This window comes from Homarus americanus, unplaced genomic scaffold (genome assembly GCF_018991925.1).
Source record: "Homarus americanus isolate GMGI-L3 unplaced genomic scaffold, GMGI_Hamer_2.0 scaffold10478, whole genome shotgun sequence".
Lineage (NCBI taxonomy): Eukaryota > Metazoa > Arthropoda > Malacostraca > Decapoda > Nephropidae > Homarus > Homarus americanus.
This window is the reverse complement of record NW_024742485.1, coordinates 247,540-270,000: the sequence shown is the minus strand read 5'-3', so window position 1 is coordinate 270,000 and position 22,461 is coordinate 247,540. Positions and strand designations below refer to the sequence as shown.

The 22,461-nt window shown below is 38.0% G+C and overlaps 1 protein-coding gene across 2 annotated transcripts in view; it reads left to right on the top strand.

Annotated features, from left to right (window-relative positions):
* The first annotated feature begins 9,479 nt into the window (after positions 1-9,479).
* LOC121876924 overlaps positions 9,480-22,461 on the top strand; it is a 42,151-nt gene continuing 29,169 nt past the window's right edge. For both annotated transcript variants that reach the window (XM_042382489.1, XM_042382488.1), the window contains exons 1-12: positions 9,480-9,607; positions 9,913-10,014; positions 10,892-11,150; positions 11,529-11,597; positions 13,750-13,967; positions 16,145-16,348; positions 17,842-17,927; positions 18,251-18,397; positions 18,990-19,059; positions 19,610-19,711; positions 20,060-20,251; positions 20,740-20,936. In XM_042382489.1, coding sequence (XP_042238423.1) covers positions 9,542-9,607; positions 9,913-10,014; positions 10,892-11,150; positions 11,529-11,597; positions 13,750-13,967; positions 16,145-16,348; positions 17,842-17,927; positions 18,251-18,397; positions 18,990-19,059; positions 19,610-19,711; positions 20,060-20,251; positions 20,740-20,936 — 1,712 coding nt within the window. In that variant the 5' untranslated portion in view covers positions 9,480-9,541. The remainder of the gene's footprint in view (positions 9,608-9,912; positions 10,015-10,891; positions 11,151-11,528; positions 11,598-13,749; positions 13,968-16,144; positions 16,349-17,841; positions 17,928-18,250; positions 18,398-18,989; positions 19,060-19,609; positions 19,712-20,059; positions 20,252-20,739; positions 20,937-22,461) is intronic.

Sequence of the window (22,461 nt, the reverse complement as noted above, 5' to 3'; positions counted from 1 at the left end):
TCACAAGATATGGGATCAAGACTCTGCCAATAAGACCTTCTGTTGTTGCTGAGTTTATTATTTTTTTACTGTTTATTTTGAAATTCCCGGTCACATGAAGATTATCCTCCAGTCCAAGGATATTTTAAGATTAATTATCCTATTGTTAACCTAACCTCACCTGTATAGTCATCAGGTAATACAATCTACTATCGATTCAGTAGTTAAAGCAAACGTGTGTGTGTGTGTGTGTGTGTGTGTGTGTGTGTGTGTGTGTGTGTGTGTCTGTCTCTCTGTCTGTCCTCAATGGCTAAGGAACGTCAGAGTACGAAATAATGGAACAGAGGAGGTTAGGGTACCAATGAGTTCCAATGGTACTATGTAATCCAATGTACCCCAGCAGACCACGTCACCATGGGAACGAGACGGGACGTGTTGTGCATTACTGTGCCCCGGAGAGACTGAGAGGGCGTGCCTGTTAACCTCCCACTGAGAGACGTAGAGACAGAGGGATTGACAATGAGAGAGATACAGAGAAGGGGAGATAGAGAGAGGTACGAAAAGGGAGAGAGAGAGAGAGGAGGAGATACAGAGAGAGAGAGAGAGAGAGAGAGAGAGAAACAAGGAATGAAGGAGAAAGAGAGGGAGAGATAGTGTGTGTGTGTATGTGTGTGTATGTGTGTGTGTGTCTGTCTGTCTGTGTGTGTGTGTGTGTGTGTGTGTGTGTGTGTGTGTGTGTGTGTGTCAATTTTAATATCAATGACTCTACTGTAATAAATCTCATAATACACAGTTATCACGTCCCACACTTATACACACAGTAGCGTATACACACACACATTACAAACACAGGTTACAGAAACAGTATAGTAACGGCTCTGAACCTTTGATATAACGCCTTAACTTCCCTCTTATGTTAAACTTACTGCTTACTGAGACCCCATGGCAGCCACCTTGAATATTTCTATCCCCTCTGGTCCCCCCTCCCCCCAAACCCCCAAACCCCCGTAAAAACTCCAGAATTTAACGCGTAAACATTTTAAGAAATACAATTTTCATAACTTATCTAGAAAAATCTTGGAAATGGACTTTTCTTTCTGAATAATCAAAAAATTACTACAAAGTCCAAGGTTACATTAGCCAACATTCTGGTCGAAAATATTGGAAATTCTGTCGTTTTAACATAATTAAATCTCGATGATAAAAGCTGTGGAAAATCTTTATAAATTTGGTTGTTGTTGTAACGGCCCAATAGTGGCGTTGTGTTAACGGGAATGAGCTAAAATTAAGGGAACTGAATGTAATGGGGATTTAGGAGAAAACTTGTGGAGAGAGAGAGAGAGAGAGGTGCAGGGGCCAGGGAGATGAAACACAGGTTGTGAGATTGTTCTTTATTTATGCATGGATCCTACACTCTTCATCTGTTCACTGGAGATATGCGTTTTCTCTGTTTTATGTGTAATATGTAAACCCTGAACACTTTGAGGACCACAGTTGAACCCTTGAAGAATGGTTTAACCCCTTGAAGATGGTTTAACCTCTTGAGGCGATGGTTTAACCTCTTGAGACGATGGTTTAATCTCTTTAGACGATGGTTTAACCTCTTGAGACGATGGTTTAACCTCTCGAAACGATCGTTTAACCTCTTGAGACGATCAAAATTATGACTTTTTTCTGTGACCTTTTTCCAATCAAATGTTTGACCCCTTGAGACGATAGCCCACCCCAAAGATGGAGATTTAGCCCCTTCGAAACAGTGGTCTAACCCTTTAAGGACGATGGTTTAATATTTTTAGTGACGATTTAACCCTGTAAGCACGAAAGGGTTAAACCATCATCCTCTCTACTGAGCAGCTCCTCACCACACGGCACCTCCAACACCAGACTGTCTATCATATAACTTATATTATACAAGAAAACCACCTTAGAGTTTCCACCCATCCTGAGTGCTAGACAACATTAATATCTCGATACCCCTACACCACCATCATCAGAGTGTTCCAGCTATACATACAATATATACAACACAAACTAACTATAATTATCCACCCAAGAGTTCATGTGTGACCTCCTTTGATCTCGGTGACGCATTCCCTTGTCACAGCTGCGTGTTGTTGACGGGAAGGAAGGAAGGAAGGAGGGCGCTCGAGTTCGGGTGGGAGGGAGAGAAACGCTGTACATGTGATAATTAAACTAAAATAAACTTTGATTAACTAATAATGTAAAGTTTAATATAATATCTCATAAATTGTCTCATTATACCTCTCTCTTTCTCTGTCTCCGTTTATCATTGTTGGTTCCGAATTTATTGGGATTATATATGACAATTTGACGTTGTTCCAATACTTATACCTAACCTTTATCAGGAGTTCACAAATCATCGGGTTTTTTTTCATTATTTTCTATTATTTACATATATTTTAATTACTTTCGTCCATTTTTTAAAGGTTTATACATATTTTAATTATTTTTTTTTCTGTTTTCTTTCGTTTTTTTATATATTTTTCTTAATTAGTCTTTGCGTTTGTTTTAATTTTCTTCTTTTTTCGTCTAAACACAAATTCTAATTCGTCTACTCGCAGTGTATCAATCTTTTGTTAGTCTTTTATTTATATTTTACTTTTTTATTTCTTTTATAAGCTTCCTGATTAATTTTCACAGTGAGTTTTATTTCTTGTTTTTCAGAGGGATATATTTTTCTCTCGTTTCTCTGTCAAGCTTTAATATTTTAACGTCCGAGCAGATATAAACCAAATCCCTTCCTTTACACACACACACACACACATGACAGAAGCAACCAAACGCCTTATGTCAAAAGGATTCTTCTCTTGTAGAAATATGACGCACATGAAGACATTCGCTCGGGGGAATAAATTCTCGTATTTTTTTCCCCTAAAGAGACGTGGCTATGCATAACAAATAGTGTTCAGCGTCAGTAGTAAATCATTCAAGAAATATATTTTACTGTAAGCAAGTTTAGGATATGATAAAGCGTGTGTGTGTGTGTGTGTGTGTGTGTGTGTGTGTGTGTGTGTGTGTGCCTTTCCTATAACTATTTGCACATATTTCTACCTCTGTCTCTCTCTCTACAAATTATCGTTTCCTTGATTTATTCCCATGCAAACCAATCAACCACCCACCCACACGCCCACCCGTACCCACACACACACACACACACAGCTCGACCTTCCCTAATTTAGTACATCATAACAGCAAAGCCACAACGCTCAACAAACGTATTTAATTTAACCAATAACTTAATTTCGTGGCATTTACACTAAGCGCGTGTATAATTGATGCTATTTCTCTAATATTTATCTGGCGGGAAAGCAGAGACCCCGGGCTATATTACATTACAGATTAATTATAGTTAAAATCTGTTCCCTTGAAGAGTAAATAAGGACCTCTGGGTTATAGTTAATCACATATTATGGCTCTGATAAGTATTTTGGGATATAGTATACCCAAAGGTCATATTCTTTTAATAGTCATATCTTGAAGTGCTATACCCTAGGAGACGAGAGACAGCGAGGCTATATTTCATGACAGTTTGTATAATGTATTTGTTTTGTGGGAAAGTAGGGACTCCCCACGGCTATATTTCACTTCAGGCTATAACAACAATCTGTTTCCTTAGAGAATAGAGACCCCAGGGCTATATTTCATTACATATTAAAGCAGCAATATTCCCTGGGCTAAAGAGTTATCTGAGAGCTATATATTTTATCATAAACTCTATATTAAAAGCCACAATCCCTGGAGCTATATTCTACATACTGTAAGTGTTGCATCAGATACTCGCCTCCGTGGCATCAGTAAACAAAAGAGCATCAGTGAATCAGATACTCGCCTCCGTGGCATCAGTAAACAAAAGAGCATCAGTGAATCAGATACTCGTCCCCGTGGCATCAGTAAACAAAAGAGCATCAGTGAATCAGATACTCGCCTCCGTGGCATCAGTAAACAAAAGAGCATCAGCGAAACTTTTCCTCGGATCAAACATAAAATGAAGGAACTTTTTGGTGATATTGAGTCCAACGTCGTGATGATTTGTGTCTGTCTGTCAACGTGAATACGCCTGTTAGTCGGTGTGTTTATCTGTTGTCTGTCTGTATGTAGCTAAAAAGTCTCAAATTTATTGTTACCTGAAATTACGATTTTTTTTACGTGATTTTGTCAGGATTTGTTTTTTGTGTTTTTTTACCAAATTTGACCACCTGAGAAGAACCGTATGTATGCATGGATGTATGTATGTATGTATGTATGTATGTATGTATGTAGATAGGTAGGTAGGTATATATGTGACCCATTAGATTTTTTGAGGCACAATTAACTTTCTGTGGGATTAGAAACTGGTCATACTTGTTTGTCTATTTTCATAGTTTATCGTGTTTTCCCTGCTTCTCCTCTTCCCCTTTATTGCCTGGTCTTTATCCAATATCCTTCCTCCCCCTTCTCTTATTACCGTCGGTAAATCTCTTCCATATTTATTATTCTTGCATTAATGGTATATTTCTATAGTTTCATTCTTCCTTTTATCTATTTTTTGTTTGTTTTCTCCTCTTTAACTCAATTCTAGACCTTTTTTATTTATGATTATTCTTAGTTCTTCTTTTATTCTCTTGTTTTGTATTTTTATTTGTTCTTAAGTGTTGGATATGTGTTCATTTATTGTTTATCACTTCTTCTTCTTCTTCTTGACAAATTTTATCATTAAACAAAACAAGTCTCTCTCTCTCTCTCTCTCTCTCTCAAGTAAATCAAGAACATCACTGAGTCAAGTTTAACCTACGATAGCCACCTGCCAGTCCAGTGATATATGTATAACACTAAGTACATATAATTCTAAAACCAGCATCAATCAAAAGTTAAACCATTTCTTCTCTTCCACCAAAGACACGTTTTAATCTTGTTTTATCTACAGCGTAACATTAATCAACAGTGGTTATTGAAATATTAACGTTATCCTTCCCTTTGTCTTCTTCACCATCCTCGTGTACTGATAAATATGAGTGGCATTAACAGTGCTTCAGGGGTGTACGTGTGTGTGTGTCTCTTAGTGGGCGGAAGACGAGTGGGTGTTATGTCTCTCTATCTCTCTATCTCTCTCCATCTGTGGGTATGGGCGTCTGCAGTCCTTGTTCACAATATGTGTTTTATTTAACAGTTAGTTTAGTTACCAATTATCTTGGCTTGTTTGGAGATTACTGGCCACTTCACCTTTCAGCTATTTCGGCCGGGAATTATCTTGAATTAATTTGCATATTGTAACATAACTAATTGTGTCTTATATAACTATTGTGTATGATATTCAAGTAACTACACAATTTGTCTAATACAATACGACACATAATTATAAACACTATATAATATTTGTTAATATTATTATTCACAAATGAATATAATGGCGCCAACATTCCTAGAAGAAAACAGCATCTGATTCCGGTGCCACCTTGTCCTTGACGGATCTTCTGAAGCGGTGTCATTTGTTTCCTGCTATTCAAGAAGCCCGACTGATCTTGATCCTTCCAGCCTACACTTGTGAAGTAGAGCGGCCATTTAGCACACTGAGACGTGTCAACACATGGCTTCGATCAACGATGCCAACTGAATGCTTGTCAGGGTTGTACATGATCAGCGTCCATCGCCAGAAGGTGTTAGATAGAAAAAATAATAATAATTTAAGACGTGATTGATCGTTTGGGAGATGAGCGCGACCTTTAGAATTTTTTAACCATTGAAGGTACGCTGCTAATGTTCTGAGGGAGTCACCAGCGTGACAGACAGCTTGCATTGGCCATTCCTAGATTATCAGGACTAATGATATAAAATTAATTATTTTCGTTAGTTTTTAATGCTTAAGGTCAACCCTATGATAATTTTAGTGAATAATAATTTAGTGATAACACTGGTAAGTGATATTACAAGCCTATCAGTGGCGAAGAGAACAAAATAAAATAAAATACACTAAAGTAAAATAATTACCATATCCTACAACCTGAATAAAAAGTTAAAGAAGTCTCCCAATAAAATAAAATTATTTTCTTTGATAAAAACAAAGAAAACGGGTATAAATAAACAGTTGCTTGAATGAATTTAAATGCGGAACTTAAATGATTTTGAATGAGATTACAGCTGTTTCAGTATATTGCTTTAATTAAATGGCTAACCTTAACAATAATAATAACAATATTAATTCAGGTCATTTGCGAGGGAAACGTTATAGAAGAAAAGTGTCTAAGAATTGTCCGAAATGTTGATTGCAAAGATAAAATTCTCGAGATATGGTTGGCGGTAATAATAATAATAATAATAATAATAAACTATGTATAAAATATCATTAAGGTAATTCAGGACAGAGTTATATTAAATAAATTAACCTTGGCTATAGAAATTTTAATAAAAAAAGTTAACATAATGGAACTTTAGCCAATTTTTACAAAACGAATTTTACGTTACAGATTATTAGCAAAATAGGAATATGATTTTTTTTTTTTGAGAAGGACGTGGTAGAGGATGGTAATTTCTGTCTTCTTAAAACTGAAAAATTTCCACACTACGGACCACAGTCTTGATGTTGGTAGGACACCTTGAGAGACAATCATGGCGGATACAGAAATATACGAGTAGAAATTTGTGACATACTCCATTAACATTGATTTACACAAGAAATGATTTTGAAATAGTATGTTTCGGTTTCTTTTTAGTCTTTGTTTCTGAAACAGTGGCGGCTCGTGAAAAATATAATGGAGGGACTGCAAGCCTCACACAACAGTAGGATACACAAATTTGACCTACCTCAGGTATGAGTTGTAGTTGATGTCCACGAATTCCCAGGGCATGGTAGTAGTGTTGGTGGTGATGGACCAGTATTAATTGAAAATATAGTCGGCGTGTCTGCTCTTCGATGTAGCAAAATTGTTTATTACTATTTCATTAAAATCCTTTATTTCTGTTATCATTTTATTTTCAATGGATATCACTGCTAAAGCAGACAGTCTGTCATTCACCATGGTACTGCGCAAAAAAGTTTTAATTCTCTTCAAAGTTGAAAAGCACCTTTCTGCTTCTGCCGTTGTCATTGGAGTTGTTATTAAAATTTTCAGCAACTTGACAGTGTCTGAAAATGTTGACTGTAGATTATTGTCATTCATCATCTCCAACAAGTCTATGAGACTTTCTGATTTACACAAAGCACGATTTAACCACACCGTTCACACGTTGTACGAGACTGAGCTGCTTCAAGTGCGGCGGCGGCGGCGCCAATTAATAACAGAAATGAATCGTACAGCATTGACAGCAACTATGAAAGTAACTTAAATTTTGGTCTGATTTTAATGAAAATTCACTTAGCAACGTATTGAAAATAATTAAATAACATATAAAATGATATATTTGTTGGTAGTGTATTATTCAGCTGTCTCTCTAAAGGAATCATACGCCTGGCAGTGAGTGTCGGGGGGACTGCAGCCCTATGCACGAGCCGCCACTGGTCTGTAATATTGAAAATTGGAAACCTGTGGACAATCAATTGACGAACATTAACCCAAAACATTTATAAGAATAAATGGATTTAATGATTATTTGAAGCCCGAGTATATTGGTATGGTTAGAAAAGTAAAAAAAAAGTTAGGTAGGTAAGGTTAGGTTAGATTAGATTAGGTTAGGATAAATTAGTTTTGGTCACAATAAATTAAGTTATATTTAGTTAGGTTAGATTAAGATAAGTTAAGATCTTGGTTTGGTTCCACTCCTATTTCACAAGTGATGTGTTTCTATTCCATTATATCCATTTTTAGGGAAAGAAAAACACGTATTGTGCACAAGCACACTTTATTACTTAGACAACATATATAATTTATGTATACGCCAGAATTATATTTGTTAGATAACAGTACTAAATGGAGGTAGAATGTTGGCTTATTTGAAATGACTAATTTTACACACATCATCTGTAGTCTCTCTCTCTCTCTCTCTCTCTCCTGAAAACAACGTTATAGCTTAAACTGCGTCACCAATAATCACTAAATTATTGAGGCATTAAAATGCTATTAAAATTGGATTACCTGAATATTAGGCAGCCTAGCATATATCATCTGAATATTAACTACCCCTAATTAAGGGGGGTTGGTTAGGACAGAGTAAGTTGGGTTAGGTTACTGTAACTTAGGTTAGGGTAGAATAGGTTAGAGCAGGATAGGTTATAGGTTAGATTAAGTTAGCATTAGGGTGGTTAACCTTCAGGTGATATAAGCTGGGGTGTCTAATTTTTATGTGACCGAGAAAATTATTGCAAAATTCAGATTTTTTTTTATAATTTAAAAGAAAACATAAAGCTGTAGGAATTCCTCGACCAAACCTGAAAGTATATTATTACGGTTCAATTACATTAAACCTGCCTTATCACTTATTGTAAGCAACATGTTCTTTACCTCCCCCTTCCCACATTGTCTGTGTATAAAGGCTGAACCAATGTGAACTTGCACATTGATTTGGATTACGTAACCTTATATCATTTCACCTATTAATTAAACGCTCCGTTACCTGGGGGAATAGGTTAGGTTAGGTTAGGTTAGGTTAGGTTAGGTCAGTTTAGGTAAATACCCAGCTCAAGGAAATAGATCTTTATTATTATTATTATTATTATTATTAAAAATTTATACTCATATATGTATTAACTTTTATAAACTAACACACTCACTCTCACACTCACACACACACACACACACCCTCAGGGCAGGCTTCCTGTATTTAGGTCTTGACTAGCGGTGAATTTCTCCCTTCAGGTCACGTCAGCGTTGCCAACATTTCCTTTAAAAACTTACTTCCAATTCTCTACTTATTTACATCACCATTTGTCGTTTTATATCGAATACATTATATATATTATCAAGAAATCAAACATACTGTTAATCACAAGTGAAGCAAGCTTGTAATAAGGCGTGCGAGAAGTTGTAATTGAATATGAAACGTTGGTAATTTATTGTGTTTGTTGTCTTCCAGCAGTCATACCAACGGGAGTGAATGAGGTAGTGGGAGGCGAAGCGTTGTGTCACCTGTGTAGAGGCAAACATTGTACTGTACAGGTAACCTAAAGGTGTGAGTTTGTTTATCTATTGTACTCATTATAATATAAATAGTTTGAACTGGCAGGTATATAGTTTACCGTGAAATATATTGTGTTTATTTCATGGCCATAAAACTGGAACGTGACAGTGATAAGGTGAAAAATTAGTGAGTGAGCAACGAATAAACTACCATTTCAATGTGCACTAATTTCAAAATTATTGTTTAAAACTGGCAACAGAAAAGGAACTCAGTTATCCGTGTTTATTTTTATTTACAAAATAAGTTGTTTTGCATTTTACATAGTTAACGAAGCGATGAATTTTAACAAAAAAATATCCCATTTGAGTGTTAGCGTGGGAGTGATTTATCTTTTTACATACTTAAACTCAACTAACCTAACTTGCAGTGAACACTCTGTGACACATATCAAGCATTAGTTCTTCCAGTAGGCTCCGTGACGCATCTTGAAGCAGAGTATCCTTTAGTAGACGCCATGAGGATGTCAGAGGTACACTTCCTCCTCCTCCTCCTGTGTCTACTTCCGAGTGTTGAATCTCTGGTAAGTTCATCACCCTCGTGTGCACAGTTGGCTACTCTCATACTCCCATGTCCATTTTCCTGCGTAGTATGTCTATTATCTCCTGTGTCCACATATGTATATCTAATTATGTCCCCACTATACTACACTCGCCTAAATTAAATTAAAAACAGGATTACCTGAAGATTAGACACCCCAACTTATTTCCTCGGATAAAATAAACTGGGATGTCTAATATGCAGGCGATCCAATCTTTCCGAGGTGATAAATATGGGTCCATCTTTCTCCTGTCACTGATCCTAATATTCCACCCATCACGCCCGCAGCTGCATGACAACCCGCCTCTCGCACCAGCAGTAGGGGAACACTACCACCAGGATGACAACACTAGTACTGAGGGGGTCGTCGTGCTTAATCTTGACCAGCAGGTGTGTGTACCGCTCATATACGACACAGAACACTATGTACTTTAGCTCATTGCATACTTAGTTGTGATGACTATAAAACAGACTGAGAATCACCTGAAGATTAGACCGCTTTGCTTATTTCACCTATAGATTAACCACCCTAACGCTAACCTAACAACCTACCTGTTACGTAACCCCCAGGTAGCGTTAGGGTGTTTAATTAGCAGGTAAACTAATCATACGGGCTATTCTTCAGTTGAGTGACTCGACAACGATGTGAGTTTGTTCAGGTTAATTAGTTCTGAGACATTTATATTCTTATCTAGTGACCAAATCCCAGGTTGATGATCTGACTTTCTGCCTCATTTACACACAATTGCAGGGTCTCAATTGTTTCTCTTACTTGACAACACAACATATGCTGCAGGCCTACATACATGTATATCGTTTCTCACTCTTGATTTTTTTCTTTAGGGTTCTTTATTATTATTATTTTTTTATCATTATACATGTATGTACAGCATATGTTGTGTTGTCAAGTAAGAGAAACAATTGAGACCCTGCAATTGTGTGTAAATGAGGCAGAAAGTCAGATCAGCAACCTGGGATTTGGTCACAATTTTCGTGATGCCATATGGCAGCAGGGTCTACCATTCGAGAGCAATAAAAATATCAAGCGACTTTTAGGTATATATATATATATTTTCATGTGTGGGTCAAGACACCATTTCTATTACTAGTTTATGTTCAGGTTTGGGGATATTGAGAACCTAATGAAGAGATACCGTAAATACAAAGAAATGAAGGGAGAAAATGACAGACAGACATAAAGATAGAGAGGGAGAAAGGGAGATGCAGGGCATACCTTCACACTTGGTTCTAAATGTCTGGTCCCCAGATGTTCATCCCAACACTCCCGCCCATCGAAAGAGTCGATCCTGTCATAGGCTTAGGCCGATACGACCTAAAGATCCACAGCACCACTGAGGACTCCCCAGGAATACTTACCATCGGTACGGAGAGTCCCTGGGAGGATGAAGAATTTAAGTCCTCCCAGGAGGCGGCCTACGGTACTTGGAGATCACCCATCACCAGTGACGTTGTGGTAACGCCGACGAACGTCATCGCGGAGCCACCCCAGGTGGACCCCGTCACAGGTAGGAATCTTGACGTTACCCATTACTAATAACGTGGTGATGTCGCTAACACGTCACCGCTAAGCCGCCTAGCAGTAGGTGATGATGCATTCTAGGGGTAATTGTTTGTAGTGTTCCATATACAGTATATGGAGTTCTGGAATATAGCTTCTTTGTTAATTTGTTGTAGTTTTAGAACTATTTTATTTGTTGTCTTTCTCTGTCATATACTGTATACAGTAGACACACACGTAGTCACATACCAATATACAGTTCAGTACTGTTCTGTACTTTGCCAGTTTCTAGCAAAATTTCAGTAACTCATAAAAGTATTAGCATAAAAAAAGCTGGCAGTTATACAACAATTGTAATACCGAGCAACGAATACAATATTTTCAGGCTACGTGTTCTGGTGCGAGCAAATAAGTAAGGATGGCTACCGAAATGCAGTCTTTCACTACAACCCTGGTAAGTGTGTTAAGTTGGACCGTTCTTATTACTCAAGTTGTTTTAACTCAGCTGCTCTGGCTAACAAAGATTCTGAATAAAGTTACTTTAGTGTTAATACTTAAAGTACAGTGCCGAGTGTGACGCTGAGACGAAGGCTTTGGTGTTCCTTTTTCACCACAGATGACGCTGGTTGCCTGGGATACAATATTTACCTTTGGCATGTCCTTGGGTTTAATAAACATGCTATATATTTTATCTTAACTAATTTTACCATCGTTAACCAAGACTTATTTGACGAGAGATATGTTTTCCAAAAGTCCTGCTGGCAAATACTTAAGTTACCCCTTATCGTTTGCCCATTTTCTTTGACCGGTGTTATGAGTCGCCAACTTTTCAGTACTATGACAGTTGTGTGTTATGAGGCAGAGCTTCCTAGCTGCTAGTGTTACATCCTTATTCCTCACTCTCAAAGTTTGTGCCCCTCACCTGACAGGAACTATATGTGAACTAGGTAAGAGGTGAATTTTGTTGTGACGAGTGGTTATCCTTAATCATGCTGTATTTACTTACTGTTTACTATTGTTATGTGTTCCTGCACTGTTTCCTTCCGTCAAACTTGCCTCGTAAGTTGTTTATGCCATTCTGTTCATGGTAATTTCATCTTTGGGTAGTTGGACTAGTGATTGATTATTTGAACTTCTTCTAACTGTATGCCTGCATTATCAATATAGTACATGTTGAAACAATGTAAAGTTTATGGGTAATTATTGACGGCTGACATGTGGTCAATTTTTCATTGAAAACCATTATAAAAACGGCACAATTTCACTGTGTTTTATAGTGGACACTGTTGTAGTTTGTGCAAATGTGTTAAAAAGTGGTTATTTCTAAATTAAACCTAACCTAACCCTACTAGTTGATAGGAAAAACAGACCTCACCAACCAAACCTACCTAACCTTACTTAACTTCCTAGCCAGACCCTCTGATATATTAAAGAACTTACTATGATATGGTGTAAATTTACGTTTTTTGTGGACGTGAGAGCAGCCATCCGTTGATCCAGCCCCAGGCGGCGGAGTGTTTTGAAATACATCATATACAACAGACTTTGCTCACAAACCCAGTTCAATTTCACAGTATTGCTGTGAAGAGAACTTTCTTAGAATGTTTAGAAATAAAACTACAATACTGGATTTAATCTTGGCATTTTCAAGCCAAGTTCCTTTATAAGCACAAGACCTGTAGCCACAATGCTCCAGCCGCTTGTTTTTCTTATAAACAATTTTCTTAATCGACTGGAACAAATTCCTTTCTGGTCTGAAAGCACATGGATTCCTGTGGTCTGGTTTTCTTTCTCCCTGAATTTGCAAATTAGTCCATATAAGACCAGCGACAATGTTCACACGCCATGCTGCAAATGAAACTGGCACGGGAAAGAGGTGTGCGGCTAAGAGCGCGGCTGTATTACCGCCGGGAAGACAAAGTAGTGCACCTTAGGCGCCTAAATATCTTACCAAACCAAGCATTTGCACAAGAAATGATTATTATATCAGTACTCACTGATGAAAATAGAGTAAGAAAACAAACAGCAAAACAAATAACTTCCGCGGGTCATTCGTCAATATCAACCGTTTTATGACAATTTTACAGAAATATCTATATACAACTATCTACCTAACCTAAAGTATTCTGATAGCTTGTATATAATATTTGAGAAACCATTTTAGCATTAGTTTGCACTGTACACTCACAGTAAAAAGTATCTTTAAGGAGAGTTCCAATGAATTTCCAAATGTACAATGCTATTCCTGTTGTCTCATTCTGGTTGTTAAAATCCTTCAGCCGTGTTCATATTGTCTCGCACAAAATCGTTTATTATATATTTAGTGACCCGAGTGTACACGAGTTTACATAGTTTATAGCACACAATTTTTCCTTTTATATAAATGATGGTGTACGTATTGTAGTTTCTTTGTAAATAATTTGTTAAACAAGTTGTATTTATTGATCAGGACAAAATACCTGTCTTTACATTTTCCTGGTCACTATTCAGAATAATTTACAACTTAATGTCAATGCTAAAGTGATCAATTTAACCTCTATATTTCTTGTTAAAAGATTCTGTTCAGTACAGTATATTCTCTTTACTAATACATGCATCTCCCTCAGAGACGAGAGAGACAGTGCGATGGACAGGGAGAGAATACGATGTGAGGACTAAGCTGCAGGAACACGCTGGTGGCTCCTTCACCATCTACAACAATTCCCTCTTTTTTTCTCATGGTGATGATGGGGCCATCTATCGTCAGGATGGGCCCACTGCCACCCCAGTGAAGCTCACAAACTCACCCAGTAGGAAGTATGGTGATGTTGTCTACACCCCTCAGGTAAGTCTCACAAAGTGGAAAACTTAAATATCTGCACATTCACCAAGTCCTGAAAATTCAGTTGTACTTGTTAGTTTGATACTTGCTAAAAATATAGTGCCATAAACTCCTTGAGAAAAATAAACATGTCATTTGATTTGCAGGACAAAAGTTAAATACAATACAGTATACAGTACAGTATATGAGGATAGAAGTTACTACAGTACTCTCATATTTCACTCCACATATACTTCTTAAGTACAGAAGAGTAATCTCCCCGTTAGCCGGAATCTTTGATCCCAGAACTTTCCATTAGCCGAAAAAAAAAATTGAGCATTCCGAGAAAAATCTTTCCATTCTGGGCATTCAAACGAATTTCCAAGAGAATTTATCATGCACTAACATGTGCGCACATGAGCTATAATTGGCTACTACTGTCATGTGACTATGAGATGCCTTTGATAGGTTGCTGTATCATGCAGCCTATCTCTTCAAGCTATAGCATTATCTGCTGCCATTGTAAAAGCTTGTTCACTCTGCTGTTTCTGCATACAACCTGTGTTATGTAGTTCTGTGTAAAGCCTCCGTAGCAGCAGTACTCCATGCAAGATGCCTAGTTTAGACACAGAGACATTTACTGGTGCTCAAATAAATTCCGTGGATGTGCAATTTTTTCCATGGCTGAGAAAATTCATCTCGATACTACTGTACCAGGAAATCCTTCAAGCCCGGAACCGCTCTGCACCAATTATTCCAGCTAACGGGGAGATTACTACGAATATACCGTTTACCACATTGTTAATATGCCATAATTGTATGAATTGCCTCTAACACAATAAGTTAGAAAACAAACATAAAAGAACAATTCTACAAGAACATCAGTCCAGTACAGGTAGTTCTGCTATAACGCGATAATTGTGTTCTTGTAAAATATCGTGTTATAGAAAATCGCGTAATAGAAATAACAGGGCTTATGGAGAAAATAGGGTTAGGTGCAGATTACTCGAAATCGAAAAAATTTAGTAGTTAGCCTAACACAAAGGATAGCACAGTCTAAATAAATGTTACATTCATATCTAATAATGAAATCATACAGTAAATGTAACACCTTACTTGATGGGGGAGAAGGGTGATTTTGAGGTTGATAAAATCGAGCTTCTCTTCAAGTGTTATATCCTTTCTTTTACGATCATCACCGGGAATTCTATCACCAGAACGCTTCTTGTTGATATTCTTCTTTACTATATTCACAGTTAATACAGTATCACAAAATTGGAGAAATAGTAAGCAAAAATTGCGTTATAGCAAACAAGCGTTCGCGTTATACAAATGTCGTTCCTAATTCATAAATCGCGTTAGAGCAAATTCGCGTTATCAAAACACGCGTTATAGCAGAACTCACTGTATTAGCAAAATGGTGTTAATGTTCCAGAACCCATCCATGGGGATTCTCAGTGAAATTTTTTTGTACTGTATAGGAATATGCCGAAGAGTTCTCTACTACACTGCATATACAAGATGATTGACAGACAAAGCTAGGCATATTCAGACAAAGCTAGGCATAGTCAGACAAAGCTAGGCATAGTCAGACAAAGCTAGACATAGTCACAATTTAAACATGCACAGCCTGACTAATAAAAAATGACTGCTGAAATGCATTCATACTCCAACCAAGTCATTCAAGTGTGTTGTGTGCTGTACTGGCCACTCACTGTTTTTACACTAGGGAGAGGCAAATATTAGTTTAACACCTTGTCCTCAACTAGTATTGTGAATGGTGTCTACAGCCTCAGATAACTTTTCAATTGTTACTTTATAACAATAATATAATGGGAAATATAGTATTCATTTTGCAGACTCCAATTTTAATGAGTCACAGCTTGAACAGTCAGGACATTAATTACCATTTTTATACTGTACTAACTGATGATATATACTGATTCTATCAGCCAATGCTGGTTAAATACAGTACTATTTTTTATATTACTGTACAGTACATGACTTATACTTTACATCTTATAAGCTAAACACACACTGCTAAAGAATTACAGTAATAATAATAGTACTGTACTTATTATCATTATCAACAATAATACTGTATTTAACCAGCATTGGCTGATAGAATTGCTGTATGAGCTTCATACAACACCCATCCTCTCCCTCCAGGTTGTTACATATGAACATATTTTTCTCCACAGTGGAATTCTTTATTCTTTGTAATGGAGGAAATGGAATCTGTAGAGGAGGGGAAGCCTGGAAGGCCAAAGTACAGCATCGCAATGGTGGACGCCAGCACAGGCACAGAGGAAGTTTTAGTGGGGTATGCCAACAACTTTGCGACTCCCAGAATATCCCAGGATGGTAACTTTCTTGTGTGGCTACAATGGAACCACCAGAGGATGGTGAGTGATTGGTTATGTACTGTCATTACAGGGGTGGATCCAGAAATATCGATGGGGAGAGGGTCCAAGAAGTTGTGGGTGGGGGAACATGGCGAGTGCTGCCAGCCCACCCAACTGGGGAGGATGCTGTACTGTACAGTATGCCCCAGAATTTTTTTTCAAATCTGACCATTATTATGGGCTTTTTGAAGCCATGCACACTTGATAATAGGGGATATTCTGAAGTCAATAGTGAACACTTTCCTATACAAAAATGCCCGAGTACCTGTACTATACTGCCTTAAAGAAGAAGTGCTGGAATTTTCTGGTGAAAAGGGGGTTCAGAACCCCAGGACCCCCCATGGATCTGCCCTTACATTATTTGTGTACCCTACAGTACATTCCTTAGCAATAGGGTTGCCGGGCATTGTGTATATCTAGGACTGTCCCTTATTTCACTGACTAGTTCGATTGTCCTTGAAATGTCTGTTGGAATTTTAGTGGTCTTGAAACATACACTTCAAAAATCGCAAAATCTTTTTACTTTTATCCTCTTCGCCACTGATGGGCTCATTAGCCACTTGGGCGGTTGGTCACGTCTCTGTTACGCACTGTTGGCACATACTGAGTCCTGAATGGAGATAATTATTTGTAAAGTGGCTCTCTTCCTGTTTCAATATAGGACTCATATACCCGGTACCATATGCCATTTTCCAGTCACTAAGATATTTTGCTTGTCCATGTATCTGCAAAACAAGATTTTAATGGGCTCTACAAGCTCATTGCACAGCTCTCTTAGCACTCCGGGATACATGCTGTCAAGGCCCAGGTTCCTAACCTTTAGCTTTGACAATTTATTCCTAATACTCTGTACTGTACACTCTTCTGAGAACATAATGTGCCTCAAATGAGGGAGATCATTCACATCCTCTCTTGTGAAGACTGAGGAAAAAATCTTTAATGCCTCCACTTTGTCCTGATCTGAGTGTGTAATTCCATCTTAAACTCTCGGATCTGATACACCCACACGTCTTTAATTTTGATTTTGCATAATGGTAGAAAGCCTTTGGGTTTGACTTGACCTCACTTGCAATCTGCCTCTGAAACCCTTTTTCAGCCCTTCCACACTCTGACTTTGCTTGGTTCCTGGCATACAGGTACATCCTTGTCCTGCTCATCATTTGTCTGGACTCATCTCTTGAATTTCTGAGATTTCTTCTTAACTTTGTCAAACACTGCATGGTTCATGAGTAATGGTTTTCCTGGAGCCAGTAGGTTAGGTCCTGGGTATATAGCTATTATTTTATATGAAGTACATCTGCCCCCCCCTCCAAAAAAAAAAAATAATAATAAATAAATAAATAAATAAAAATAGTGGCCTTTACTTTGAAATGAAAAAAATCTGGCAACCCCAAAACTTAGTTAATACTTTTTACAAAAATTTGACTCTTACACTTTTCTCTGCCTACACTTCCTACTTCTGTTAAACAAATCTCGTTTCCCATTTTTTCAAGCCTTGGGATGAGACGAAGATGTTTGTAGCAGAGATTAAGAACAAAAATGGCAAGTTGGCTATCATCAGGTTTTTTCAACATGGCAGGTACGTTTATCACATGTGTAGTCTATAGTAGGTATGGAGTGTCTGGTGTAGCAGGTTTGGTGTCTTATTTAACAGGTGTTGAGTTTCTGGTATAGGTAGTAGGTGTGGTGTCTTAACAGATGTGGAGTGTCTGGTATAGGAGTTGTGGAATCTAATGTAGCAGATAAAGACATTAGTGTAGGAGAAAAACTTAATACAGTATAACTCCTAGTACTGTACTATGTTAATAAATGCTATTATCTCATCACAATCTTTGTTATTTGACTTTCACTTCATCCCAACCCAAAAGGTAAATGATATTTGACCTTTGACCTCACTTGCAGCATGATGATGCCCTCATTTGACCAGAACAACGAACTCTTCTATGTACACGACTCGACCGGCTGGTGGAACTTATACAGGGTTACTCGCCGTGGCTTTGAGATCAATCTGACACCAGAATCTAGAGAGGTTGGCTGGCCGATGTGGAAGTGAGTTGAAGAGTCATATAAAGTTAGAAAACAAGAATACCAAGTATCTCATGACGATTAGGAACCTCCACTTATTTCACCTAATGATTTAAAAACCTTAATGAAAGAAATCCTGAAAATGGAAGGTTATAGATTTTCTCAATACCTTGGAAGTAATAATATAAAAGCAGTCTTTACCAAACTTAAAAAAAAAAAAATTAGGAACAATATCAACTGGGCATAGATTCTCGAGTGTTTCACATGGTAGGTTCATGCCAGCCGGGGATGAGAGAATACCTCTAATTCCAGTAGAGTCTCAGTGCAAATTTAACATTATTTAACCCAACCATCTTAGTGTTGTGTTACCCAGTTACCTGTTCTCTCATCAGGAAGTTCACTAATCCTGAGTCAGGGTTGATGATAAAGTATGTCATTTTTGTTGAGCAATGGTGTGTCATGCATTTAATCTGTTTAATGTGTGAGATAAATGTAGTGTAAATTAGACTTAATAGGATATAAACCAGCCAGTTTGTGTAAGGATTCAGCCATATGATATTGGCTATGATATTTACAATCTTAATGGTCATAAGATACGGTTGTTTACATTCTGCAGACTGGGGCGCCAGGCATATGCTGTGAATCCTCGTATTGGCAGCAATGAAGCAGTTGTCATCTGTGGACATGTAAGTGTGAACAGCATTCTTAATGTATTTAACTTAAACATTATTGCTCAAGTTCCACGAGATGATTATCGTATTTGCCTACCGGGTAAATTTTATTTCTTGATATGGGTGAATTTATAATGTCGAGTACCTGTAATCACCATACAGTATTTCTCTAAAATTGCTTAAATACTGAGAAATTATCTTTTAACTCTTGGTCACATCTTCCATATAATGTACAAGTTTGCTTTGAGTTCATATGTTTGTTCTCCCACGCTGAATTGAACTCATGATAATAAATTCATTTTCTTATTAAATTCCAGTGAGGTACAATATTTTTTCAAAGTTGTATGTGATGTTCCCTCCACCCCAGTGTATTGAAAGAGATACTGTTGAGTGTAGAGAGAGATAAAACAGGCATTTCTAATTGTTATAGCTGATTATAACCCTCATTATCTTCTTCAAAATTAGACCATTATGGACCTTAGGGAACAAGGAGAGTGTAATTACTAAGACTGACTACTTCACTTCAGGTGCTGATGGTCACTAAGTAACTGTTTCCCATTTGCAGGATCTGACTGTTGTGGATCTGATGAAGGAGAAGCGTCGGGTCATCAAGACTGGCTACACCAGTTACAGTCTTGGGGTGGCTTACTCTAGGGACGGCACTAAGGTAAGAACCAGTGAGTTGTTTTTGTTCTCACAACTACTGTACTTGTGTTGTGGTGAAGATGTTGACACCTCTTTTACCTTCAGTTCTTAGAGAAATCTTTCTTTTGTCTGCCTCTGTTCTTCTGACGGATGAGAACCACCAAGAAAAATTAATTATACAGTACTTTTTTTTTTAAGTATTTATAAAGTGAAGTTTTTTAAAGTGGTACTTTACACCATGTTTTATGATGAAGTATCTAGGATGTTAATGGGTATTTTTGCAAAGTTAAGTGGCCAATACAGTCCGTATAGGTACAGTCATAGAGTACAGTAGTTAGGGAGAAAATTAACCTGAATTATCTGTACCCAGGTGTATGTGGTGGCTGGAGATGGTCTGCGCAACCCTCGCTTAGTGGAGGTGGAGGTCAAGACAGGTGTGACTCGTGTGGTGAGTGGTGCTGCTGACCTCCAAGTGGATGTTGGTTACCTCAGCACTGCCAGGTTGATCCAGTTCCCTACCACTCAGGGGGATTTTGCTTATGGTTACCTATACATGCCTAAGGTAAGCAACAGTGACTACTTTTAGGGAGAAAGATTTTGCCTGTGGGTATTGCTACATCTCCAGGGGAGGAAATTGGAACTTTACCCATGGTGTGGGGAAATAATGGACTTTGCCTTAAACTAACAAAGTAAGAATAGTAATGTGCATCATATGAAAGTAAATGGGGGATACTGTATATTGTAGCTAAGTAATATAAACAAATATCATATAATCTATACATTGGGTAATAATCTTCACATTGTACAATCAAAGACAAAAGTCGTGTCGCGGTTTTGCCGGAAGATTAAATATTACTCGTAAAACATTATGAGAGCCCCTTACCACACGGCAGAGTGCACCAAAAGTTTAGCCCTTCAGCATATGTTTTCACCAAATTTCACGACACGACTTTTGTCTTTCATTTTACCTTAACTTTAACCTTCACTGCTATTTGTAAATGCAGTAGTTTTTCTGAAACCTCTTTGACATGTCTCTTTAATGCCTTGCAGAATAAGGACTACCAGGCCCCTGCTGGAACCAAGCCGCCCCTGCTGGTGAAGGTACACGAGGGTCCCACTGGTGCTGCCTCGGCCATTCTCAACCTCGGTTACCAGTTCTTCACCTCCAGGGGTTTTGCTATACTTGATGTCGACTACCGAGGCAGCACTGGATACGGGAAAATATATCGGAACAAACTTAATGAAATGTGAGTACGGTGGTGTTTTTTTTTAAGGCACCGTCACCTTCTGTTCCATCTACTGACAACGATTATAAGAGCCAACCTGAATATCACAGCTCCTATGTAATATAGGTTTGTTATGGGCTGTGATTTCCTGTTTGGTTTACCACATTTATAGTTAAAATGAATGGATGAAGATAGATAAGTGATAGGAAAGTTTGTTCTTGTTCATAGTTGTACACACACACACTACAACATTATACTGCCAGATCTGGGGTCACTAAATCTAAGGGGATAATTTAACTCTAATCTTAATGTCTAAGGGTCGCTGCCACCAGACCCCCTCTGGACAGCATGTAGCTCGTTAGGTAGCGGGCAGAGTGGACTAGGCATTGGGTTAGGTTTTCCATTGATCAGATCGATAAGGGTAAAGAAGGGTGAAACCATAACATGTCTTCATTGATTTATTTCTTATAAAACACACTGGTAAAAAAAACACATACAACCACACTGTGGACCATAATTCCAAGGCCTGTCCCAGGGTATAGCACTGGCGCCTCTAACAACTGTTGTTGTGGTCGGTTACACTCCGACCCGAGATGGGTTTGGGGGCCTCGGCCCACGAGGTAGAGTAGAGCCGATTAATCACGCCGAATCAGCGCCATCACTCCTATATTGACCACTGCTGGGTATCCACCGGCTCCGAGCGACCGGTGGGTTTCAATTAAGCCCACCCTTGATCTGGAGACAAACGGGAATCAGCGTCAGGGAACCAGAAACATGACAACACCAACAAACTCTCTTGTCTAGACGACAGACGTATTTACGTTATATTACTTCTACACTGGGTGAATGGCAATTCAACTGTTAAATCATGAACACTGGTGAACACTGATAATCACTACAATTGACTGAATTAACTGAATGGCTAGGAAACACAGAACATACCTGGAGACAAACGGGAATCAGCGTCAGGGAACGCTGCTTCCTCGCTATCTCGAGCTTATATACCCCTGAGTTGCCAGTGATCGCCACTCACACAATGACAATAATTACAAACAAACTAACTGTTACTCATTCAAAGACGACCCTCAGTTGACAAAGGTCTGGCGAATTACTTGGGTTGATTTACACAGACTAATTCAAGATTGAGCTTCCCAGGAGAAAGTGGAATAAACAACGCATTGATAACTGTCTTCACAAAGGCGGGCTTACTGGGAGGGATCGCGAGGATAAACACGCTCCTGAGATTCTACAAGCGCGGTGGATTTGAATATTATGTAGCGTAATATGAATTAAAACGGGTTTTTAGGGATGACAATGAGGTGCGCAGTACAACATTACAGGAAAAAGCTTGCAGAAAGAAAATTACTTTGTTGATTATTTTGTGATATGTTCACATTCTTCCATCTTTCTTGTTTCCTCGTATTTGATAATTAAAGGAAAAAGTCCTAACAGTTCACTGTATTTTGATTACTGTCTCCTGGAGGAAGTTGTGTGTGAAAGACATGCTAAGTAGGATACATTAGTTTATTTTATACTTAACCAGGGC